The sequence below is a fragment of the Accipiter gentilis genome, chromosome 22, assembly GCF_929443795.1.
Source record: "Accipiter gentilis chromosome 22, bAccGen1.1, whole genome shotgun sequence".
Lineage (NCBI taxonomy): Eukaryota > Metazoa > Chordata > Aves > Accipitriformes > Accipitridae > Astur > Astur gentilis.
The window spans coordinates 20,712,029-20,737,912 of record NC_064901.1 but is presented as its reverse complement, the minus strand read 5'-3'; the positions used below and the strand labels follow the sequence as shown (position 1 = coordinate 20,737,912).

At 59.8% G+C, this 25,884-nt stretch overlaps 1 protein-coding gene across 1 annotated transcript; it reads right to left on the bottom strand.

Moving 5' to 3' along the window:
- Positions 1-1,481: 1,481 nt before the first annotated feature.
- On the bottom strand, positions 1,482-25,817 carry LARGE2 (LARGE xylosyl- and glucuronyltransferase 2). Its single transcript, XM_049825761.1, has 15 exons — positions 25,743-25,817; positions 8,200-8,373; positions 7,649-7,905; positions 7,158-7,240; positions 6,736-6,859; positions 6,040-6,211; positions 5,771-5,875; positions 5,390-5,502; positions 5,146-5,271; positions 4,830-4,985; positions 4,536-4,699; positions 3,989-4,267; positions 3,502-3,648; positions 3,128-3,323; positions 1,482-2,995 (listed from the first exon to the last, which is right to left on the bottom strand). Exons 2-15 carry the CDS (start codon positions 8,297-8,299, stop codon positions 2,798-2,800), a joined length of 2,220 nt encoding a protein of 739 aa, XP_049681718.1. The 5' UTR covers positions 8,300-8,373; positions 25,743-25,817; the 3' UTR covers positions 1,482-2,797.
- Positions 25,818-25,884: the final 67 nt, after the last annotated feature.

Here is a 25,884-nt window from a genome sequence, read left to right as displayed (position 1 = left end):
AAGTCCCTTGTGGTTTCAGTTTTGGTACAAATGTGTTTAGATTTTAGCAAATTAAAGTTGGGGTGGGGGAGGGGGTACAGAGCATCTGATCAATTTGTATTTATTTATTTTAACATTTTACTAAATAAAACACAATAAAATCTCTTGTCTCCTTAGCCATATGTACCAGGTGGGGACAGCGGGTCCCACAGGCACAGGGGATGGCGCGGTGCCCATAGAAAGTCCCCAGCCCCGGGAGGGGTCTCTGAGCCGTGGCTCTGCGTGATGGCTGCGGCACGCTCCGGCTCGAGGCTTGCTTTCTTGGCAGGGAGAAGGGTGCTGCGTTAGTAGAAATGAATTTTAGCTCTAAAGAAAATCTCCACGGGCTCTGACTGAGTGGTTGCCTCCAGCTGATGCTGCCCGGCAGAGGGCACATAGAGACCAACACCGAGCTGGGTTTATCCAGGTACCTACACCCTTGTAGGCACATTTTGGGTTAAGGACTGGCTAGGCTGGGAAGCGTTATCTGAAAACGATGGCACACACTCCTCCTGCTGCAGGATAGCAGCACACCTTCCAAAAAACCTGCAGAGCCAGCATTTCCGTAGCCACCTAGCCATCAAAGAAACGCCCAGGAGAGGCTGCCCCATCCCAGCACTGTGCTACCACCACGTCTCTAGCAGAGAGCAGGCTAAACTACTGTCTAGATCTGATCTAAACCTGTCTTGTCTCTTAGTGCGGCAGCAGAGCGATATCGGCGAGCTTTGGCTGTAGTAAATGAAAGCTGTCTGCTAGGGACTGGTCGGGTCGAGGTGCGCCTGGTTTCACAGTGATTAGCAATGTTTTCCCAGCCCTTTCCCAAATAAAGCCTCGACAACTCGCTCCTGGCATAACCCCCTCAGCCTCCCCGCTCCCCCCACATGCGAGGCTGGCGGCTCATGTGGCCCAAGAGCCAGTTTTTTTAGTCCCAACAGTCTTGTAAAGCCAAGGCTGTTCGCGCTGGTCTCGGGGATGAGCCGCAGCACCTCCAGAAGAAGAAACCGCATCTCTTCTACTTGGGTGTGATTAAACTGACTACATGCCTAAGCCATGAAGCCACAGGCTCCATTTAAATGGTGCCTACCCGTGTTGCCAGCCCCGCTGCGGCGCCAGGAATCGGCAGACTTGATCTCACTGCAGTCAGTGACCGCCAGCCATTTCGGAGCTGGCAGGGGACCGGTGCGCCTGCCGCTTGGTGCCACGGGCGTTTCTTTTGCCTGCTATTGCTCCCTGCTCCCCAACCCTCCCGCTGTGCCAGCCAGAAAGGGAAAAGGCTTCAAACGCGCCAGGCATCGCTGGGCTTGCTCTGCTTTTCCCCAGCTGAGGCTCAGGCTACCCCTGCCTTCCCCCCAGCGGACATGTGCAGGCTCCCAGCAGAAAAAATTAATAACCAGGCAGTTCTAACAAGGATGTGAAAAAGAATAAAAAAGCTTTAATTTAAAAATTAAATTAAAAAGAGAGAATAAGCAAGAGGCGCTTGTGCCCTTTCCATACCCCGCGCTTTGTATGGCTCCTCCTAGCCGCTCCCACCATGGACGGAAATCCTCACACCTGCAAAGAGCTGGCTCCTGCAGCCCAGAGTAATGCTAAGGAGAGAACAGCGGTGACTGCAGCAGCAGGTGGCCTGGAGAGCCTCCAGGGCCACCAGCAAAATCATCTGGGAGGAAGAAAGGATTAAAAAAAAAACACCAAAAAACCCCCACCCCAGACACCCTAATCATTTAATTCTTATGAGAAAGTATTAAATAATTTAAATAGCGTGAGGAAAGCAATGCATCCTCTGTGCTCCAGTGTGTGCTAGCAGTGGAACAGCGCCCGGCCAAGCTGCTCCCGGCACGGGGATCCCGCCACAGTGCTCAGCTACGGTCTTGTCCAGTGTCAACCACATCCCTGATTGTCGATGGCAACGTCTGAGCTGCCAAGAGCTGGGGAGGAGCAGGGTGGTCCCCTGCCACGAATTTTCTCCAAGCGTGCGCTGGCCCACGCAGCTGCTGTTTTGCCCATGGCGATGGTTCGCAGCCCTGCCCTGCGGGGCACTGCCAGCCCCAGGACGGGGCCTGTCACGGGCATGGTTGCTTCTAGCCTGTTCTAGAAGCTCGCTGCTTTGGGACAGCAGACAGCCTGTCCTGCTCTGGGTGACTCCCATACCACCAGTCCTGGGCCAACCCCACTGGAGACTTTGCATCCGTACGGATGGGGAGTACCACCAGTTCGCCCTGTTAACCAGCCAGCCTCTATCCAGGCTTGAAGCGGGTCTCCGCAATTCCTGGTGCTCCCCGGCCCCACCTCCCAGGGTGTTCTCTGAACCTGCTCCACAAAGGATGCAAAAGGATGCTCTACATCCTCGTCTACATCTGCTCACCAAAGCCCCCGAGGGGCGTGCAGAGGACTGGGACATGGGACCATGGAGCAGAGGCAGAGCAGGGTAAGGTACAGCTCCCAGACCTCTCAAGGAGCCAAGCCTCAAGGTGAGGTGAGCTAACGAAGGCTGAGAATGCACATCTGCTAAAACCTAAAACAGGGGAGGGAGGAGACCCGACCCCTGGTCCCCGCCATGGGAAGGTTTCCCTGTAACACAGGAACACCGCTGCTCCAAAAAAACCGCTTGGCCACGCCACAGCAGCTCGACCCGCAGGCACCGCCTGTTCTCGCAGCTGGCATCTTCCATCTTCTCTAAGGGCATCCCTTTGCCGGGCTGGAGAAGTCGTGCTGCCGGCTCGGTTCCCTCAGGCCAGGCTGCGGCGGTGGGCTAGCGCCCCACGCCCACTGTCCCCGGGCGTCACAGGCTCCTCTCGGCGGTGAGGTACTTGAGCGCGGCGGCCCCGTACCGCCGCGACAGGTCTTGGTGGAATTCCTCCCGCAGCGTCTGGAGGCAGCCCCGGTACCCTGCGCTCAGGCGGAACTTGGAGATGTCGAAGCTGGGGGCATGGGGCATGTGGATCATGAAGGCGTTGGGCAGGACCAGCAGCTCGTACTCCTGGGGGCAGAGCAGCGGCCCTTACTGGCAGCATCGGCTTGGTGGTACCAAGACATCGCTGCCTGGCCAAGACCCCCCCCACACACACAACACCCAGCGCCTCCGTGGTGCCAGGAGCAGTCCCTCACCCACCTGCGCATCCAGCTCCATGATGTGGGACACCTTGTTCCAGCCGAAGCCCACGAACCTCTGGTCGTACTTGGGGCAGTCTCGCCTCACTACAACGTAAGGCTCGAAGTCTGGCTGCCACGCCACGCGGTACGGCACGGTGGCCGTCCGCCACTTGGCATAGTCAGTTGGGGCATGGCCTTTTGGCCACACGTGGTACCTACAGGGAGGGATGGAAATGGGAGACTGGGGGGAGCTGGCAGCTCCCCGAGGCAGACAGAGGACGTAGGGGATCCTCTCGACCGGCTGCCCCACAGCCCCAAGGCACCGGGGTACAAAACGGGCTTCTGCTGGGTCTGACAGCCCCGTCGGGACAGCAGAGCAGCTCCGGTCCCTACCTGAAGGTGTAGAGGGAGCCCATGTCCAGCATGGAGAGCAGCTCTGCTTTGGATTTGGGGAAGGTCAAGCGGTAGTGCAGGGTCTCGAATGCCGGCACGATGAGAGCTGCCTTCCTCTGGGGCAGCTCCAGCTGCTGGATGGAGTTCCTACAGTGGTAGGAGGGGGGTGAGGTCTCCCTGGCTGTCAGCCGTGGCCGCAGCCTCCTTCCTCAGCCCCTCAGGCCTGCCCAGAAGGGTATTAATGGGTTTAGACGCTTTGTTTTAGATGCTGGTGCCATACAGGGGCAGGAGGAACAAGGCAGCCCTCACAGCCGTGGCTGCTTCCTCCTCAGCTGGCGTCTGACAAAAGCAAGGGCAGGATCCCGAGGTTGAACGCAAAGGAAACAGTTTCTGCGTGTTGAGAACTGCTGCCCACGGCGTTTTCTGCAAGCCCCTGTGCTTGGGGAGCCTGGCAGGCTGAGCAAGAGCCAGCCGGAGAAAGCCTTACCTGAGGTAATCGTAGAGGCCATACATAGGCAGGAAGTCAATGTCCGTCAGAAAGACGTATGGCGTCTGCGTGTTGGCCAAGGCCACGTTGCGCAGGAGGTTGATGGGGTAGAACTGCCCTTCCTTGTAGACTATGTGGTAGGCGACGTTGCGGCGGGCGCTCAGCACCTCCGAGGCCTGGGCGTAGCGCAGGAACTGCTGAGCCTCCGCGTCCGACATGTACAGCGCCAGGCTGATGGGGCCTGCCCAGTGTTTGCAGATGGCCTCCAACATCTGTAACCTGTGGAAGCGGAGGAGCACCGCGTGGGCAGGAGACCTGCCCCGTGGCAGCTTGGCCCAACCCAGCACTGGGTGCCCGCCAGCGAGCCACACGCCAGCCGGGCGAGCCCAGTTCGGGGTGGGGAGAGCAGGAGGAATCGCTGCTCCCGGCTTGGGGTGCTGCTCCTCCCTGCAAAGCACTGGTGCGAGGGTGAGGAACCCATGTTTCGAGATCTCTGGTAGCTCCCAAGCTGTCGATCCGATGTCCCACCAGCCCCACCAGCAAGTACCTGTCCATGGAGAGCTGGGCCACGAGGGTGACATCGGTGGGGTTCGGAAGGGCCAGGAACTCGTACTGCAGGAAGAACAGGTGGACGCGGTGCTGCGTGAGGTGCTGCCGGCGGAAATCGTAGCAGGGATCGTCCTCGTCCAACTCCTCCAGCGCCTGCTGCAGCTGCGACGCAGTGAGGGTGAGCGAGAGCGGGAGCCCCACGGGGAGCTGGGGGGTGTGGGGGGGCTGCGTGGGGTCTCTGCCCACCCACCCCACGCTCTGGGGTCGGGGGCAGAGACGCCATCGCCCTCACCTGGTCACTGGGTGGGCTGGGGAGACTGGCACAGCCAAAGAGCTCCCTGCGCAGCAGGTTCCCGTCGTACTCCAGGAAGGTCAGGTAGAGGTTGCGAAAGAACTCCACGTGCTTGTTCTTCACCCGCAGCTTCTTGGGCGAGTTCCAGTGGATCACCTGAGGGCAGTGGTGTGTCACCCCGCGGAGGCGGAGAAGTCAGCGGCACCCAGCGCTCCCCAAGCCCCCAGACCCCATGCTGACTCTCCCCCCCAGACCTCCACCGCACGTGCTGTCCTTCGGGCCCTTCCCCAGCCTCAAAGGCAGCAAACCCACCCACCTTGAGATCCGAGACCTCGGTGTAGCACTGCTCCGAGCGAGTGTGATCAGAGAGCTGCACGTTCCAGAAGCAGGGGAGCCGGTACACCAGGGCTGGGTCCTGCTTGATCACCGCATTAAAGATGTCCTAAGAGGGAGAAAGGCGAGTGCACAGGTGGGTGAGGAAGACAGCAAGGCCCCCCTGCTGTGCCAGCAGAGCTATGGGAACGCAGAAGGGCCGACCACCGTGGAGGAGGGACCGTTACCTGATCGGCCAGCGAGGTGGAGAGCATGCTCATGAGCTCCCGCTCCGCTGTCAGCCGCCACATCTGCTCCCAGCCCAGGCGACGCAGGCGGTCAAGCAGGAGCAGGATCACCCCTGGGTGCCGGGGAGGAGGGCACTGGGTCACCCAGGGAGCACCCAGCCATCACAGAGCTGGAGCACAGCAGCCTGCGTGCCTTCGGCCCCTGGAACGTGCCGCTTCTTCTGCGCCCACCCACACGACCCCAGGACGCTGTAGCAGCCCCCTCGTGCTCACCAGTCTCTCCTGCCTCACCTCAGCCTTCCCCAGCCTCCCCGTGCCGAGTGACGCCTCAGCTGGACGTGCCGTCGGGCTGCAGGGTCCACCCCGGCAGCCCACACTCACCCGTGTTGAAGCCGCGTCCCAGGGCCGGCCACGGTTTGTGGTTTTTCCACAGGTTGCCCAAATACCAGTCGCTTTGGTTCTCCACCAGCCCAATCACCTGCTTGTCTGAGGAAACAGAGGGACGGGGATGCAGCCAGTCTTGCTGTAGGTTCAGAGGGCCCAAGCAAACCCACCGCCCTGGTGCTGTGGCAGACAAGGACTGCCACCCTGAGCCCAGCACCCAGGGTCCTGCCAGGACCCCAGTGGGTCCCAGGGGCACCCGTCCTCACCAGAAAACTTCCCAAAGACAGCCCAGAGCTCAGCGATGTCGGTGGCAAAGGTGATGTCGGTGTCCAAGACGATGACCTTGGAAAGGCTGGAGGGCAGCGCCTTGGTAAGCGTCAGCTTCATCAGCCCGTAGATGCCGGAGTAGTGCTTGTTGGGGATCCACGACACCTCCGGCTGCAAAGCGACATGGCCTCAGGGCTGGGCACGGCCATGCCCTTCCCCTGCCCCGGCAGGACGGCCGTGTGTGCCCGACACCCTGCGCAGAGGAGGCCGGCAGAAGAGCACAACAGAGCCGTGGAGCCAGCCGAGCCTGGAGCGTATTTTCTCCAGCTGCACTGCCGGCAGCCACGGTGTGGCCCTTTGGGTGCTCGCTGGCTGCATCACCTTTTCTTTTGCTCTCACCCTGGCCTGGCTTTTCCTCCAGCCACCAGAACCCCAGCGTTTCAGTGCTCGGTGGGTGACCCAGCTCTGCTCCAGAGGGCAGCACTAGCCCAAGGGGCCTCCCCATCCCTCCAGCACCAACCCTGTGCCCCTCTTCTCAGCTGGACAAGCAACGAGTCCAGAAAGGGGAGCAGGGGAGCGACGGACCAGCAGGAGAAGAGTTATAATAAACCCTGTCCCGCTCGCCCCTCTCTGTTGCTTCCCTCAGCCCTCTGAGCACCAGGTTGGGACAGGGCAAAGGGGGGGCAAGCGCCTGCCTTCAAGTCATCGGCGTTGTAGAAGCTGACGTGGACGGAGGGCACCATCCAGGACTGGAAGAGCGTCTGGAGGATCTGGTGGGCCACTGAGTCCGTGATGAAGTGAAAGTGGAGGGGATTTTTCCTGCCAAGGGCAAGTGCAGCAGCACTCAGCATCACGGTGGGAGGAAAAGAACATGGTTCCCATCCCTCCCACCCCTGCTGGGGGACAGATGCCAGCCGAGGGGGCAGATGGAGACAAACCAGCTGCCTGGGGGAAAAAAATTCCCCTCTGGCCCTCTAAGCCTCAGCAGTGGCACGGAGCTGGGGGCAGAGAGAGGCCCTAGAGCCCCCCTCCCGCAGCACTGCCCCCCCTGCAGCCTGCAGCAGCTCATCTGGGAACCCCAAACCAGCGGGCCTCTGGCACAGCACCTCCCCATTACCTGTGGAAGAGGATGGATTTCACCAGGGTGACCACATCCCGGCTCGCGTTGTGCCCGGCGCACACAATCGCAACGTGCAGGAGCTGCCCAGAGACAAATGGTGCTTTTTTGAGACTGGGGACACACACACACACACCCCCCAGGACCCTGTCAGCAACTCCCTGGGGCTGTGCTATGGGGAGAGGCTCCATAACCCAGCTCTTCCCCTGGGGAAGGAGACCCAGACAGAGGTGGGAGTCCCCTGGCTCAGAAGTGAGGACCAGGAGGCCGGCCGGCGCTCCTCCTGTCTGACCTCCCTCTCTGGAGAAACAAGGCACTCTCACCCACCGGCTGTGGCCCGTTGAGCACCACAGAGAGCCCGGATGAGGCCCCAGCACGGCCAGAACATGGGGTGAGCAGCACCAGGTGGGCTGCACAGACATCCACGCTCAGCCAGTGTCCCGGCCTCCCATTCGACATCTCCTACCCACCGCGCCGGTGCCGTCACCCACCTCACACTTGTGCACCGTCCGCTGCTTAGGGCAGGCCGTGCGGTTGCTCCTCTCGCCCCCGGGGGGTTCCCCATCCTCGGCGGAGGTCCCCCACTGCGGGTTGCCATCGCTGCCTTCCGCCTGCACCTGGCTGAGCTGCAGGCGAAGCTGCTGGTTCTCCTCCTCCACCCTGCGCACCCGCGAAGCCAGCGCTTCCCGCTCCACGTCCCGGCTCGGCTGCTCGCCCAGGCAGGGCGGCAGGAGGAGGAAGCGGCCGTCTGCGGGAGAGACACGGGGGATGCCACGGGCACGGCGAGGCAGAGCTCGGCCGGCAACGACCCACGTGGCTGGTGGGGCAGAGGCGCAACCGAGAGGTCCCGGCGCACCCCACGCGTGCCCAGCCAACGTCACGGCTCCGCTGCTCCGATCTCCGGGGATGCCCCTGGAAACGCAGCGCTCCGATACACCCGCAGCAACTTGCACGGCCGCAGAGCAACCGCTCCAAGGCCGCGGCCTCCCCTTGCCCACCCTCTGCGGCGGACCGTCCCTCGATCCAAGGAGGACCCACTCACATTCGAGGCTGCCCACGAAGAGGTAGAGCCAGGAGAGGAGGACGGCCAGGGTCACCGTGGCGAGCAGCAGCTTCAGCTTCACGCGCCAGGAGCGCAACATGGTGTGCCGGCGGGACGCGGGCGGCGAGGATCAGGTGGGCAGCCCGAGCCTGGCTGGCCCCAGCATCCTAGAGCCTGCGAGGGGGCAGGGGAGCAGAGAGAGTGGGATCACCAGCAGCCCCACAGCCCACACCCAGGTGCCTCCACAGCCCCCCAGGCACGACGTCCCCCATCTCCCGCTCCCTCCGGGACACTGCCTGGAGTGAGCGCAGCGGTGAGACGGACACCCTTCACCTCTCCAGTGACAGCCTTTCCCAGCCAGCACCCTCCCAGTCCGTGCTGGGGCACCTGGACCCCCCCTTAGCCCGGGAAGGAGCCCGCCGAGCGACTTCAATCCAGCTCTGTTCCTTGCCCCTTGCCACCCCACTGGCAAAGGGCTCCCAGGGGAGGAGAGAGGCTGTGCCGGAGAGGTCCTCCCCGAGCCGGGTGGCCGGTGACAGGCTGGTTAACGGACCCTGCTCTTGAGAGGGAGCGTGGGTCCCTGCCCCACCGCCTCCGGAGGCTGACGAAGTTTGGTGGGGAAAAAAAAAAAATAAATCCCAAATGCTTCGGTGAAACTCACTTCCCCACGCACTGCTGGATCAACCGGGGGGGGGGTGCCGGGGGAACCTTGCTCCTGCACCCACACCTGACGTGGGGGCAAAAGGCCCCTTCTCCAGAGAGCCCTGCTTCGAGCTCCCAAAAAGCCAGGTGCCCGGGGGGGCGGACAAAGACCCCACAAAGCAAGAGAACACCAACCTCTGCCCGGCATCACACCCCTGCCTGCCTGCCTTGCTGCAGCTCAAGATTGAGCCCCTGCCCTCGGCTGCAACATCTGGAGGCTCAACAAAAGCTGCCCGAGGGATGAATGGGCCGGATTAGGGTCTGCTCCCCCCTGCACACACCACCCCCTCCCCGGAACCCATTGATGTGCAGATGCCTTATGGGGCCCCACAAGTGCTTGGGGGCTCTGAACAGGGAAGGACATCGCCCTGAGCAGCCCCCAGGGCCAGGGTGCAAACGCCTGCCCGCTGCAGCAACTGATGGCAAGCTCACCGGGATCAAGGGATACGCCAGGATCAAGGGATACGCAGCAACAGGCTCGGGTTTTGCAAGGGTTGGGGCAAGGCCAGCCCAAGGGAGCACGGCCACCCTAACCCACCGGGGGATGCAGCCAAGCCCCCGCGGCAGCAGGCACGGCACCCGAGCGCTGCACCCCTTTTCCTGGCGGACGAGGGGTCAATGCCAGCACCCCGCAAGCAGGGGCCCGGCATTGCCCTGCTTTTTTTTCCGCTCGCCAAGCGCAGCCATGGCGGGGAAGAGGCGTGGAGCACACCAGGCCCAGGCACCCCTTCTCCCTGCCACGGCCATAAGCTGTGCTGGACCCGGCGAGGTCTTTGCACGCTGCTGCCAGCCTGTCTTCCATCCCACAAGCCCATCTCCACCCCTCTCGCCTAGGTCCGGGCATCGCTCAAACTTTTTGTTGTGCTCACGATATGAGAAACGGGGGTAAGGCGAGACGAGGGAGGTCAGCCAGCGCCGAGCAGTCTGGCGAGCCGAGGGACAAGAAAGGGACTTTAGCACGAACGAAGGGGAGAGAGGAGGAGGCGGCACACAGCAGCACCCCTCCTGCTTCCCGCTTGCCCCTGTGGCCCCTCCGGGGAGGTCTCACTGCGGGAACAGCACTTTGTCCCCAGCCTGCACTGGAGCACGTTACGGCGATTTGCGGGGACGGGACGCGACCAGCAGCGGGCCAGTTGCCAAAGACCCTCCTGGAGGCACCCAAGGGCTTCATCCACACCCCACCCCCCCCTCACCTAGCCGCTCACCTGCTCCCCAGAAAGCAATGTCCTTACCTGCCTTTCCCCTTCTCCTCCTTCCCCGGCGCCTTCCCAGCCGGCTGGCAGCCCACCGCTGCTGCTCCCTCCCGGGTCTGCCGTTCCCTGTCCTCCCTTTACTCCTCCCTTTCAGATCTGACACTTCTCCCCCTCCTCCCCGCTCTCAAACCCAAGCTCCCCCCCAGCACGCCCCACGCTGGCCCCCCTTTCCGAGGAAGAAAGAACAAACAAAACAGATTAAATTCGCTTTCCACTCAAGAGCCCCCAGCGCCAGGGGCACGGAGTTGCCCAAAGTAAGTCGGGAGGAATCAGCCCTCCCTCCAGCCCCCTTCCTGCTCCCAGGCCTCAATTATCCCTCTTTTACTAAGGGAAGCGTAGGGATTATTTACCCCCTACCCAGCACCCACCTCCTCCTTCCCCGGGGCAAGTGCGGGAGACTTTGTCCACCCGCAGAGAGAGACTCGGGGGGGCTTTGGAAGGCAGCAGAGGCCACCCCGTCTCCCTTCATCTGGCAGAGAGGGGCTGCACGGACAGCCCGGGATGCAAGTAGGGCGGGAGTGGGGTGCAGTCCTTGCTCCCCAGAAAGAAGAAGTATCAGCTGCCGTCTGAGCGCTAGCCCCTCACCTGGACGGGGTGCAAACCCCAACTGTAGGCTTGAAAAGGAAAGAAGAGCTGCCCCCCCGATTGCCCAGGCGTGCTCCAGCCCCGCTAGCCCCGAAGAAAGGGGCTCCCCGAAGGGCGTAGCGTCCCCCAAACCTGCCCAGCGCACTGGGAACGAGCAGGACGGCAGCAGCAGGAGCGGGAGGCCGGAGTTGGGAATGCAAACTATGCGGAGATGGGCTCTACCTGCAGCTCACCCCCCCCCCTATGCCTGGCCCCAGGGCTGGGGAAAGGCAGCAAGCTCCTGCCCGGGCCGGAGGGGAAGGAGGAGCCCCCCTGCCCTCCTGCTTGCCTTGGTCTTGGAGGGAGCCTTGCTGGAAGATGCCTGGACAAGGCAGGGTGTGGTGGGAGGAGGCCGCCACCGGCAGCAGGCAGAGAGGGATTAGGATGCAAACTGCCTGCCTAGCAATTTAGATGAAAAGTAAATTGCCCCCCCCCCCCCCCCCCCCCCGCCCAGTAACCCAAAGGCGAGCTGCGGCAGCAAGCCCCAGCCTGCCTGGCAAAGGTAGAGCAGCTCCTGCCAAGGCAGCCCCCCCAGCCCCAGGGCAGGGGCAGGCTGGGTCTCCTCCACCCAGGCAGCCCTGAAATCACTGCCCTGGGAGACGCGTTCACCTCCGGCTCAGGCAGCTCTCGCTTGCCCTTGCAGAGCCCCCGCTTACAACAGCCACTCGCTCAACTGCGTTTTTCTGCCCAGCCCAGCCCCGGCAGGGAGACGAAACCCCCAGGCTGCCCCTCTGAGCCAGGGGGTCCCCAGAGCCGGAGCCCTCCCTTTGCTCCCCTGCCTGTCCCAGGGGCCACATGGAGCTCAGCCCCGGGGACTCTGCCCCTGCCCCGTGGTATCTACCCCTGAGCGGCCGCGCGGGGCTTACCCACGCTCCTGGGACAAGCCCAGAGCTCTCGAAGCCTCCTGCCCACGGCACTGCTCCAGGGGAGGAAACCCCCTCCTGTTCCGACTGACCGCCGCCGCCTCTCCGCACGCTTTTCCTGGCCTCCCTATCTCGCTCGCTCCCGCAAGCGAGAGCCCAGCGAGACCCAGCCAGGCCCACACCAGCCGGGGCGGGAGCAAGGTAGGCTGCTGGGGAACACAGGCGAGGCAGAGACGTTTTAGGATGTTTATGGCAGTGGGAAGGAGATGGGCAAGCGGGAAGGTAGCTACGTGGCTTCTCCTCCCCCGTGAAACGTTAAAGGCAACGGCAAGTGGAGGGCAAGGCTGGAAGCGGCTCCCAGGCGAGGGGCACAGCGGGTACCGGCAGCCACGGCACGGCACGCAAGCGTACCGGCTCTGCCCATCCTTGCAGCCATGGCCCTCGGCTTCTCCACCCTCCCTCCTCAGTCTCCTTGCTCGCGCCAGACAAGCGCAGCCAGCAGTAAGACGAGAGGTTTCCCAATACTGCCAGTTTCCAATCCCAGCGCGAGGGTGCGGGGCAGAAATGCTGTTCGCAGCAGGTTACCCTCCCTCCCCCACGTCCTCCCTGGGAGCAGCACGGCTCCCGCTTTGGCAGGGATCAGGGATGTGGCAAATGAGACAGAAAGAGGCACCCGGGTCCCCTCTCTTGCTGGGAGAGGCTGACGGCAGACACCGGGGAAGGGGCAGGCAGGACCCCGGTCTCTCTCGCCTCATGCCCGGCCACCCGTGCCTCCAGCGAGGACAGGGCGATAGCCAGGGGACAGGGAGCGTTGAGCCAGCGGAGCCGGGCAGCTGCACAAACACCAGGGGCACGATCACAGCAACCTCTGAAGTGTTGGCTGGCTGCCTGCCTGCCGGCCACCCCTCCATGCAGAGCCAGCCTTCGCTCCCGGGATGGTGCACCCACCTCGCTTGGCCCAGGTTCCCCCCCCAAGAGCTGCCCACGTGCAGGCACCCCGCTCCTCCAAGATTCCCTCTTTTTTGTAGGAGCACGGCTCAGCCCAACTGGCCTTCGCTCTCGCTGGCTCGGTGACTATCAGGTGAGCAGTTAATGTTTAGGGAAAGCTGGCAGTGGGAGCTTTCCCATCGCATCGGCACGTTTTCCCCAGCCCTACAAGCACAGGAGGGGAGCAGCCCGGTTTTCCCACAGCACCGTGGCAGGGTGGGCATCTTAGCCTGCTGTCTCTCCTAGAGCTAATGTGCACCTGCAGAGGGGATGCTGAGGCACAGCAGAGAGTGTCTGCAGGCCACAGGACAGCAGCCCTGAGGGGCACAGGGACAGCCGCAGCCTTGCTGCTCCCCCACTGTGTCCCCCCAGGCGTTACAAGTGAAAAGGTGGCCCGGCTGTTCCCAGTAAAGAGCTGCAGGGCAGCCAGGAGAGGAGTGATGTTGCAGAGCCATGCTGCCTGTTGTCTCACCTAGCCGTAGGCGACAGAAACTGGAAATCCATCTCCCAGGTCTCACTTTGGGAGCTGGGAGAGCAGCAACAGTTTAGCTGTCCTGCTCAGATTGCCTCAGCAGGAGCACGATACGGCAGCTTCCCGGGCTCGCAGGAGGTGAGAAAGGGCCTGACAGCCACGGTGAGAGCCGCACAGCAAGACCTGCAACTGAGAAAAGGCACCGCACTTGGAAGAGAGGCAACTGGGGACCATCTCTTTTGCTCTTACAAAGAGATGGGAGGGGACAGGCTGGTTCCTCGTTCAGCAGGTCACCTTTAAAGCACGTACTGCAGCACCCACCTGACAAAGGTGCCTTACAATTCGGGGTTACCTCCCTGTCCCCCTCCTCATGCTGCCACTTGAGGAGGGCTGCACCAGCTGACAGATACCACACAGGCAGTGCAGAGCAGGGCAGCTGTAGGAATTTACAGAGGCGGAATGGAATTCGGCGAGGAGAGCAGGATTAAAACCCCATGCTCCGGATTACCATGCCGAACCTCCCTCCCCAGTCTTATGATAAGCAAAACTTAAGTGAGAATTTCACCTTCTCATTTCCCTGGAAAGAGCTACCTGGGGCAAAACAGCCCCCATAGGCTAAAGATGGGATCGAGGAGCAGCCACAGAGTTAGATACCGGCACATGAGGTGTACAAGAAGAAAGTGTCCCCATCTCCCCGCTGCCCCCAACACCACCGAGCTGCAGAGAAAATCCCAGAAAGGTGAAGATCTTCCTGGGACAGCAGTCAGCTGTGCCTCAGTTATGGCTCATTCTCATGCATCAAGCTCTCCTCAGGCCCATAAGCTTATCAGCACACACAATTCCGCCGCTCTAAGAGTTCAGCTTTTTATTCTGCAAAGGTCACGCTGAAAAGCCATCTCCTCTTCTCTGACAGAAGCCTAGCACTTGGGGACGAGGAGCTAACAGTCTCTGAAGGGTGTTAGTTGAAGCTCAGAGCTTGGCTGAAGCAGGGACTTTCGTCACCAGACAGTCTCCCTGTTTCCAGAGGAAACAAGCAAGTTCAGGCTGGGTCTGACACGGGAACACGCCTCGCTGCTTACCTCTCCATGCCTGAAACCCCAGGAATGCATCAGGGAGCAACTCCTCTTGGCAGGGACTCCGATCACGAGGCCCTGCTAGACACGGTCCGCTTTTGCAGAGCGGTCCTGCAGCCGGTCTCCCTGTCTGCAACCGGGCACTGGATTCATTTGCCCGGCAGAGCCCCAGCTGGAGAGAGGGCTGCGCAGGGCACACGTGGGAAGCCCGGTGCCACAGCAGAGCGTGTAAGAGTTGCGTAGGAGGCTTACATCTACCAGACATCCTGCAACGCTTGCAAGTTGGGCACCTGCATTTTGCCACAGCTTTCAGGCGAGGCAAGAGGGGGCCACCCAGCTAGCAACTCGCTCCCTAAGTGCTCTCACTGCCCTTAGGCTCAAGAAGAAGCTGGAAGGATCCAGCCGGCAATAGCCTTTAACGGCGTCTGTGGGGACGCCGGGGCAGCAGAAAGCAGGGTGCTGGCTTGCACTCCTCTGCACGTGCTGCATTTGTCCCTCACTGCAGCAGGGGAGCAGCAGGATAGACCCTAAAGCAGAGCTGCAGCACACCGGACACGCTGCCCGGGACACCCACCCAGTCGTGCCAACACCACTGGCTGGGTCTCACCCTGGGCTAGAGGTAAGGATCACCTCTCAGGAACCAAGTCGCTCCCTGCCAGCGGGAAGCCTCCTCACCCAAGGGCTGTCCAACCCTCCAGCACGGCTCTGGAGCAGACTACCTTCCCCCGGTGCTCAGCCAGCCCTGTGTCCACAGTGCCAGGCTCAGGGCGAGGGAGCACCCTGCATGTCCATGCCGGTCATGGTTTTCCCACCGAGCCCGTTTCCCAAACAGCCTGGTGGGGTACACCAGCCCCGCTCTAACCTGGCGCCTGGAGGTGACCCCAGTGCCTCCTCCCCCTGCGAGACCCTGCCAACGTGCTGCCGAGACCCCCGACAAGCTCACGGAGGAGATGATACCTGTTCAACACACTGCTTCCAGCTTTACCTCCCTGGACTACAAATTGTTTGATGCCAGGAGGGTGCTCGGCAGGTGAAGTATCGACACTGACTGGCCTTTTTCTGGGCCTGCTGGCACATCAGCCTGACTCAGGACAGCTGCTCTGACACTAACACAGAGGCTGCAGAGTCCTGGATCAAATCTCTTCCAGGTGCCCCCCAGGCCAGCACAGCTAGGCACAGGAGGGACCAAGCCTGGGCACCGTGCAGGAGCACTACAAGGGGCAGGAGGACCCCGCCTGCCTCTTGAAACAGAAGAGGAGCAGCATTTGGGCTGATCTCCAGCTCCCTTCCCTCTGCCGGGATTAGGTTTCTAATATCTGCATTTTTGCTGACGCCTGCGCTGCAGCTAATGGCCAGCTCTGAATCCATTAGGTTCACTGTGTCCCGGTCTCCGGACGTGCTCCGGGCATCAATACCTGTTCACCCCTGCCGTTTCCTGACGATTCCACTGCAGCGGGCTCGCAGCAGACACCAGTTACTGGGGTCAGAGCCGAGCAGGGTCAGCAGCCCGGAGCTCCCGCTGCTATCCAAGGCAGCCTGCAGCAAGCCCTCTGCCAGCGCCAGCTCTGCCATCAGTGCAGCTGGAGCACCCGGCAGGCGTCATGCCCCATAAAGCAAAGGGGTGGGAATTTCACCCTGTGAGCTACTGATGGCTTAAGTTTCCAGCTAGCAGTGCCCACCGGTAGGGAATGACAGGAGATTCCCCCCCCCCCCCCCCCAAAAAAAAAGAAATCTCCCTGCTCCCTTGAAACGCTCTTGAACAACCTGTACCGGGAGCGGTGTCCTGGCGGGACAAGGGGGACCACATCCCAGTGCATCTGACCAGACCTAACCCCTACACATGCTTGTAGAGTCTCCATCACCTCATGCAAAATTAATTAGGTTAATTACAACAAAAAAAGGAGGCAAAGGGACTCCAACGACCCCAGACAGGCACTCTGCCTGGAAAAGTCTACAAGAGGCATGACACCATCCTTCGCGCCACCTCTGGGAAGGTGCCAGGGGCATGGCCGTGAGCCAGGCCCTCAGGTGCCTGCCCTGCATTGTCACCGGCAGAGCTGGGTAAGTGTTTTTGGCTGAATAGTTATTGATTGAAAACTGCAGTTTCCAGAGAGCTCAGAGCTTTCTGCTACTTCACAACAAGTTTTCAATGAGAACAAAATACTTTGTTTTCCAAGCAAAAAGTCTCCTTTCGCATTGTTTCATTTGCAATTGAGCTGCATTACATTTAAAGGAAAAGATAAAGGGTCTCTCAAACTCGGCTGTGTTGGGTTTTTTCCTCCAGCTTTTCATTTTGGGCACTAAATCAAGCAATTAATTATTTGTTCAGCTCTGCTCTCCAGACAAGCTGCGAACATCTTGAGCCAAAGGGCCGGAGCAGCTCTGCCTAAGCAGCAGCGCTAAGGAGGGTTTTGGTGGTTTTTGCGCTGCAGGCTCCCGTCAGACCTCAGCTTGAGCTCCCTCAAGGCCAGCAAGCAATCCTGGGGGAAGGAGAGCAGAACCCTGTGTGAGCGATGGCAGGTGCCCCACCGAAAAAGGCATCCACCCACTCTGGTGGGCAGCGGTTGAGGATACACAACCAAGAGGTCACAGCCACTGCTTGAAGGACATGCAAGGGGCAGGGCTTGCCGTGCAAACTGTCCTCCATGATGCAAGCACATCACACTAAGATCTCTCACTTAGTCCCACTGGTACCTGGCACTGGAGCAACTCTTCCAGACGGCATCTCTCACAGTGCCGAACTCTACTCCGGCAGCCTCGGCAGCACGGAGGAGCCAGGCAGGCACGCGGGACATCTGACAAGGAAAGGCAATCCCTTCACTTCTGCGTGAAAAGCAGCTGACTCTCACCGAGAGCCCGAGCTCACAGATGCAGCCTGGTGCTTCTTCCACCAGGGACTGGCCCAAACTGGGAGCTGTGCTCAAGCAGCCGCTCCCACGTCTTCCTTGCCCAGAGCTATTCCTGGCACTGGTGCCCTCAGTGCCCAAGCAAGACTGAAAGCAGAGCTCATCCACAGAGGAATGGAACAACTGAACTATAAATAGCAAACCAGGATGGCTCAGGGCAGGCTCTAAAAAACCCAAGCAGCGACAGTGCCACCCACTCCGGGTGCCCTGGGCATTTTGTAAGACCTTAGGTGATACCTGAGCTACAGAGAGGCTTGCACATTGCAAATAGGCTCTGACAACACTGTGGAGGAAGAGCTGCTGGCTGGGCTAAAAGACTGCAAACTTACCTGTGAAAGCACATGTGGGGCACTCTGCAAACTGGAAATGAGGTAGCGACCGATGGGGGCAAAAAGGGAGGGGAAGTGGATCCCAGAGATGAGGTGGTTCCCAAAGCCAGCTGGTGGAAAAGAGAATGCTCTCAACACCCAAACTCCTTACTGACCATTCCCAGCACTCCTCCCCTCCCGCTGCTCCTTGTGTTCCCATCCCTAGGGCTTCTCACACTGCTGAGCTAAACCCTGAGCTCACACACCAAAGGACAAAGGCAGGGAAGAAACAGCATAGCTCAACTCAACCAAGCAGCAGATGAGTGGCTCAGGACAAAAGCTCGTGTCTTCTGTAATCCACAGCAACCTCTGTGCCGTGCCCAGCCCGCCCCAGGAGTGGGACAGAGGCAGAAGAGCTCAGCCCATCCTGTGACCATCAGGGTCACGTTCCCCTCCTACCCCCAGGAAGAGCCATATCCTTCCCACTACGCTCATCCTCCCTACTCCCTCTTCCCTGCTGGTGCCTCCATCTGGAACAGCAAATACTCTGCCTTCCCCTTCACACTGACAGCATATGTCCTGTAAAGGGTTCTCAGCCTCCAGAGATGAGGATACGACCAGCCTCACGCAGCACTGCCAGGCACCAGCCTCCCGCTCTCAGCGGGGAGCCCGGCGCTTTCGGCAGTGCTGCAGCACGGCTCACTTGGGCGTACGCTGGGAATTAAGTGCGGGAGAAGCAGTCGGGAACACGGGGAGAGGTGTGTATGCGCAGGGAAAGCACAAGACCTGAGCTGAATCACCCGACACGTAAACACACATGCACGCACACATACAGGGAAGCAGTTGCTTCCTCTGACAGAAAGTTTTTTTTGTCAGAACAGGAAGACGGCACTCAAAAAAACCCAAACCACAAAACCGAATCCTTGCTTTATTGCTCCTGGAGCACCAAAACCAGCCAGGGCACAAGAAGCAAAGACAGCCAGCGCGGACTACAAACCCACCTTGAGAATTTCGGAAGCCCACAGCTCCCTTCCCTCCTCCCCCACGGCTTTCCTTGTCACCCCTCGCCCTTCCTCTGCGCAGCAAGCAAGAGGAGAGGTAGAGGTCTCGAGTTTGGCTGAGTTTCCATGCTGGGGACAGAAGCTCGATAACAGACTGGGCAGGATGTGAGTACCCGTTGAGGAAGAGGATTAGCAACCCCCTAATCTGCACATTTTGGAGTCTAAGCACTTTACTCCGCTCTCTAATTAAACCACAGAGTGCAGAGATTGCCAGAAGGCGGAGAACAAGGAGGAAGAAGGAAAGGAAACAGAGGCTGTGGCTTAAAGGCTGTTCCTTGGGGCTTAAATGCAAGGCAGCGGTCACTGGTAGGGATGTGTTTCACCTCAAGTGCTTTATGCTGGGGCTGCTGAGCACCCTGTTGCCTCCCCTGATCCCATCTGCAGTGGGGCTGAGGGCAGGATGAAGGGGAACCCGTGTGATGGCTTGGGGATGGCAGAGGAGGGAGCGAGGGGCTCCATCAGCCTCGCCTGGCCGGCCACGACTCCCATCCCGAGTCCCCTGCCTCCTGGGAAACAACACAAGCTCCGGACCGTGTTTGTCTCCACAGACCTGTCTGCACAGAAGGGCCTCGTTCAAGCTCTTATCTGGCTCCAGGCTGGAGAGGGGCCGGTGCCTTGCTGCCCTGGCACCCAGGCAGGACGTTCAGCTCCGCACCAGGCTCCTTTGGAAGGGGAAACTTTCCTGGCACAGGTAAAGAGGGAAAACTTTTACCGCAGCCCACAACAAACACAGCAGTTCAAATAATGGCTTCCTCGTTCCTGGCACTTCGGCACGCAGCGGGGACAGCCTCGCCGGGAGAATTACCCGAGCGTTGGGGACGGGAGCTCTCGGGGCTGCAGCACGTCACGGCCCCACAGCACGGGGGGCAAGGTGGCCGAGCTGGGAACTGGAATGCCAGGGAAGGGTCTCGCCTCCCAAAACGCTCTGCCTCCAGCTCTGCCCCACCAGACCGAGGCGGGGGGGTGGTGGGGTGTAGGGGGGTGCGTGTGGGCAGGGGCAGCCTGTCACTCCGGCGTCTCTTTCTTCCCTTGCTCCTATTCTTTGGAATTCCTCTCTTCTGTTTGCTTTGTTTCAGCCCTCAATGAACAGGAAGAAAAGGGAAGGAGCCTTGACAAATCCGATCAAGGCGCAGACACGCCGAGGCTCCCTCCTGCTGGCATGCCAAGCCCTGCACTAATGAGGGGTAGAGGAGAGAGAGGTGGCCACTGAGAACAGTGGCCCCACAGAAACACTTGGTGTAAGGGACAGAGGGAAAAGAAGCTGCTAGGGCAGAACAACGCCAGCACAAGCTCCCAGCCTTCAGAAGAGGGTCTTCCCATTTCCCCTGGCCCGGGGAGCCTGTTCCAGCTCCTCAGTCCAGGTCCCAGTCACCGACTGCCCACTATGCTACAAACAAGCAATAGACCGTAGTAGTGTTTGAGGAGACGGATCCAGACACGCACGTCCAAGGGAAGTTCAACTGAAACAGCCATGGAGATGGGACCACACTTTGTTCCAAGGATTCATGCAGGGAATCTGGTCTTTCCCTCCAGAGAACTGGGCCACGGGGGCTTACAAGTGCCAGTGTCGACGCCAGAATGTCCCCACAGGTCCCAAATACCCCCATGCCCAGTAGAGAGGAAACCCACAGAGCCAAGACCTTCTGCCATGCAATTATCCCCAGTTTACCAATTCGGGTACAGAAAGCACCAAGACAGGAAGGGAACGAGCACGTGTAAACCGTCTCCTTAACAAGCAAGATAACTAACTTTCGGAGGCTGCCAATGTTGCAGGGATACCTGGGAACAACTGGAGAAGGTGGCAGGGCCTGGTGGTGGTGGCAAGGACCACCCTTTAACCAGGGATTCTCAACTTGAAGGGCAGATAACACATCTCAGCTGTACGTGAGGGTTTTGGAGCTTGCCATCACCTGAAACCCACCAGACAGTCATGTGAAGAGCTACTGCGTAAGAGAGCTCTGGGGACAGGCCCCTGTACAGCCAAGAGTGTCATGGATCAGCAGCATCCACCACCTAGGTCCTGTCCCTCTCCTCCAGTCTGTTACAAAGGACAACTCGGTGTCACCCAAGGCTACCCAGACAGCCCATGGGAGAATATCTGCACGCATGTTCCTAGTCCCAGATAGCTGCACTGTCCTGTAGCACGTTCCCCACCCACACAAGTAGGACTGTACACGTGTCCCCAGAAGTGCTGGCAAAGCCACAGCCACCGTGCTCCATCGCAACACACGTGAGTCCTAACACTGACTCTTCAGCAGGACGAGGAGCTAGGGGAGGGATGCAAGTTCCCTGGCCCCCTCCCAAACATGATAGCAGCAGCAAGTGTTTAGCTTGTGAGGCAATGAAGGCATTAATTATCACGTCCAGTAACCTGAGCCTCTGCGACATACCCTGGGCAGTCCCAGGAGGGGACTCCAAGAGAGCCTATCCAGATAGATGCACAACCGGGAGAGAGAAGGGATAAAGGCAGAGGAGACAGAAGTCAGGCAAAAACCAACACGCAACTTGCGTCGCAGAGAGTGGAGCAGCCTCCTCCTCTGCTGGGATCTTGCCAGCGCGCTCTTTTCCTCCAGCTCCCATGGAGTTGGGAACCCACAACCCCACAATCGCAGGCTGGAACGGATGAGCCCTTCTCCCAGGAGGCTACAGGGATTAGCCCCTCCTTATCGGGAGAAAGTCCAAACCAGATGCACAGAGCCACGCCAGTAAGTCGGGGCAAAGGTATCAGAGAGGAATTGGGAGTTTTGATTTAAAGCCCCTCTATCCACACATCATTGCTCCGAGATGCCGGTGGAACAGGACCTTCAAAGCAGGTAAAATCTACCAAAACCCACCAAAACCCATCTTTCTGGTCTGCCCCACCTGTTTTAGATCCCCAAGCACAGAAGTAAGTGTGCAGTGCGCTGGGCACCAGCCCCATTACACCCCTCTAGCCACAGCAAACCCCAGGTCAGCCTGGCACAGCACAATATGAAACAAGGGAGGCAACATCAATCCCAACGAGAGTGCTGAACTGCCAGCTTGCACCTCAGACAGAAGAAGTCTAAGGGGGGAACCTCGAAGACAGATACTTCTAGAGCAGGGGGAACAGGATATGAACTAAGCTGCCAAATCCGCCTGGCACACATCCCTTCTGCAGTCACAACCCTCCTTCTGGTGCTACTAGAGCCCTGCGTTTCCAGGGAGCAGTTCGACAGTGTCCTGGTTTTGGCTGGGACAGAGTTAATTTTCTTCCTAGTAGCTGGTACAGTGCTGTATTTTGGAATTAGTAGGAGAATAATGTTGATAACACGCTGATGTTTTAGTTGTTGCTAAGCAGTGCTTATCCTAAGTCAAGGATTTTTCAGTTTCCCAGGCTCTGCCAGCATGCAGGTACACAAGAAGCTGGGAGGGAGCATGGCCAGGACAGCTGACCTGAACTAGCCAAAGAGATATTCCATACCATAGAACATCTTGCTCAGTATATAAACTGGGAGGACTTGGCCGGGATGGGCCGATTGCTGCTCAGGGACTGTCTGGGTATCAGTCGGCAAGTGGTGAGCAATTGCGTTGTGCATCACTTGTTTTTCTTGGGTTTTATTTCTCTTTTGGTTATCTTCCTTTTCATTACAGTTTTAATAATAATAATAATAATTTTATTTCAATTATTAAACCGTTCTTATCTCGATCCACGAGTTTTACTTTTTTTCCAATTCTCCTCCCCATCCCATGGCGGGGAGGGGGAGGAGTGAGCGAGCAGCTGCATGGTGCTTAGTTGCCGGCTGGGCTTAAACCACAACAAGCAGGTAAGAGCCAAGCCCCTGGCACCCACCTGGGATAGGAAGCAGAAGCTGCCAGCAGCAAGACCGAGTAGTTTCAATAGCAAAGAGCTGGAAAAGCAAAGGCACCTTCAGCAGAGCTAACACTGAGTGGGGAGAGCCAGGCACGTGCCTGCCACACACAGCAGCGCTGCCCAGTGGGATCTGCCACAGCACGGTCACCAGTGTCACCGGCAAAGCAGGCTTCCCGTGGCCACATGGCAAGAGCCTCATCTCCAAGGTGGACCCACGTCCCCCAGCCGCAAGCCAGCCACCAGCAGTTATTCACACCGCGCCACGCACGGGACCTGCGAGACCCACCGCATGGTAGGACCGATCTCCAGGTCTGCCGCCTTCTCCAGGTGGGCTCGGGGGGAGCTAGGGTGAGGCTGGGGGAAAGGCAGATCAGAAACCACAAGCAGTTGCCCCCCCCCCCCCCCTCACCCAAAAGCAGCCACAGCACCCTCTCCCTCGGGGCCCAGCTCCATCTCTCTCTCCCTTGGAGTGTTTCCATTAAGTCAAGCCACCAGAGAACTGCGTGTCCAGAAGTTTTTTCCAACTGCATCACACGGCTATTAAAAGATATGGCCTCTCCCACTCAGCCTTTAGCTCAGGCAGATTTGGGATATTACAGGAGAGACTGCACGCTGCTAATGAATCAGGGAAGGGAGTTATCCAAGTAACAGCCTGGGGCTCTAAATGGCTTTCTGGAAAAGGCATCTGGAGGGGGGAGGCGGTCACTATCTCGCAGCAGGGCTCTGCACACATTGCCAGACATGTTGTTCCTCCTGGGAAACCAAAAAGAGTCTCTCTCCTGAGATGCCAAGTCTCAGCTAAGCTGCGAAGGGCAGGGGCACCCTGGCAGAGAACAGCAACAAAATGCCTCCAAGTCAAAACAGGCAGTAAAAGGCCCCTTAAGCTTGTTTGACCTGGGTTTCCCTTCCCCTCAGACTACCGCTTCAAGCGGCAGACCTGTCAGCAACACTTCAGGAACTCAAGGACTACACCACCGACGTCCCCTGCCAGCCGCTGCCGTTCCAGGCCCCAGGAGGGCTGTCGGAGACCAGAGGTACAAGCTGCCGCCACCAGCAACGCCACGCTCGGAGCCTCGTGTGCCTCATTGCCCTTGTCTCCTCATTTGGACAGGGATTTGGAGCAATCCTGAAAGGTGCTGGGCTCCAGTGAGATACCGTGAGTGAATCAGGCCTTCCATTCTAGGCAGGGCTCATGTGTCAGGGACTAAAATACTCCCTGGACATGTATTGGCTGACGCTGTAAGAACACACCTTCACCTACCCCAGCACCTTGCAAGGTATATTTTGAGCAAGGCTTACTTGGGATGAGCTGCCTCAGACCCACGGCAGTGCTCCAGAAATGGTGTGGTCTCACAGATCTGAGCAAAGAGCAAGACGCTGGCAGCCACGCAAGTCGGACTTCAGCAATGTACCCACTGATGGGCTGGCAGAGCGTTTGCTTTTTTTTGGTTTGCTTCTTTTCCTACCATTAGTGCTGAGCCTGCACCTCTCACCGTCAGAGCATCAGAGCCATTTGGCCTCAGTTACAGCCAGTAGATTTCTGGTAAGCACGAGCCCTCGGCACCCAGACTGACAGTAAGTGCTAAGAAAGGAGCTGCTCAGAGATCTTTCTGGGTGCAGCCGAGAGAGAAACGAGCCCCTCAACCCAGCCTTTCACCTCCTACCCCCCTCCCCCCCCACGGTGGGCACCATAAGCCAAGGAGACTTAAGTCTTGCCCAGTCTGACGGGCTCGCTGCTGCTCTGAGAAGCCACCTCTCCTGCAGAGCTCCCTTGTAGCATATTTACCATAAAAAGGCAGCGTGATGCTACTCCAACTGTCCTCCAAACTCCCTCGCTGCAGGAGGGAGATGAACAGCAAGGGGGACAGGACAGACAGCGGGTGAGAGGGAGGCTGGGGGCAAAGGATGAAGAGGAAGCATCTGCCAAAAAGCTTCTCGCTCAGGGACGAACCGCACTATCTAGCTGTGCTCTTCGGAGTAGCCCAAGGACTTTGTGCATCAAGCTTCACCTCCGGCTGAAGACAAGGTGTCTTTGGCAGTCTCCTAGGCAGCCAGCTCTCAGATTGCTGTCTGGCAGAGACAGAGCTTCTCCTTGAAGGACAGCAGCTCCGGCAGTCTGCACTGGATATGCCCCTAGTGTCACCGGCAGCGCACACCTACCCCCAGCAAGCTGTGCTCCGCACCTCTGTCACGGGCTTCGGGTGCTCTCTCGCCAGCCTTGGTACTTAGCCACGGCGAAATTCGGAGGAGCTCACAGGTAACCCCACGTGTGAATGGCAAGCTGGGTCTAATCCATGTGATTCTGACTAAAAAGGTTTGCTTAGCGCCAGACTGTTTGCCAGCAGTATCTCGTGCCCTTTTTGAACTCAGCCTGCTGGAAAACAAACCCTCAGGGGAAGGGGGGGGGGGGGGGGAGAAGAGGAGAGATCAGAAAGGATAAAGTGCCTGCCCATGCAACTGTAATTCTTGCAGAGGAAAGCCGCAGGCACACACTGCGTCCATTGTGTGGAGGTAACCGGACAGGAGGAAGGAGGGGCAGCTCGGCAGAGCTCCGTCAGCGCTCGAGGGACCCTCGAAAGGCCACGAAACCCCCTCCTCGCCCACCCCATGCGCAAAGTTCGGCGGGGAGGCGGGTGGCCGCAGCCACGCGTACACCCGTGGCCGATCTTCGCGCCGTGGCCGGTCTTCACACCTCGAGGCGCGCGGAGGGCCGGGACGCAGCAGCCCGTGCGGCCTGCGACCCCTGGGCCGGGCAGGGAGGAAGGGTCTGCGGGACCGAAGGCAGGTTGGAAGCCCCTCTTCTTGCAACAGGCTGCGGCCAGCCGGGTCCCACGCTTTTCTCCTGTAAAGCTGGGCTTAGCGCTTCAGAAAGGAAAGACCAGAGCGTGGCCGTGGCCCAGGGCAGGTCCCGAGTGGGCTCTGGGAAGCACTGACAGCACCTCACCATCTCCCTTCCCCTCTCCGTGTTCCCCCCCCCCCCCCCCCTCCATGATCCCGGGGCAGGGACAGACACTGCCACGCACGATCCAAGACGAACACGAGACTGGCAGCCCCTCAACCCCCCTCGGGAACTTTTTACCGGTGCCACCATCAGACCCAGTAGCTCCCCCGAGCAACCCCGTGTCATTTCCACGCGGGGGGGGGGGGGGGGCAGCCAGCACTCGCCACGCCGCCGCTCCCAGGCCCACGGAGCGCCAGATCCACGCGTGGGCCGACCCCCCCTCGCCCCGCTGCAGCGCCCGAGGAATGTTTCTCCCTCCCGGACCCCCCGTCCCCCCCCAAAAAAAAACCAACCCTGACCCCTAACCGGGCTCCTCACCCTGCGGCAACCACGTCCCCCCTCGGGACACCCACGGCCCCCCCCCACACACACACAGAGGCCGGGACCCCAGCCCCACACAGGCTCCCCTCGGCCCTCACAGAAGCCGGTGACAGCCCCCGTTCCCCCAGCCCACCCCGTACCTGCCCGGCCGCCGCTGGCCGCCGCTCCCGGTCCTTTAAACCCCCGCCCCGCCGCCGCCCATCGGCCGCTCGGCGCTCGGTTGTTGCGCCTGGCCCGCTCCGCTCGGCTAGGCTGGGCTGGGCGGGGCGCGCAGGCGCGGTG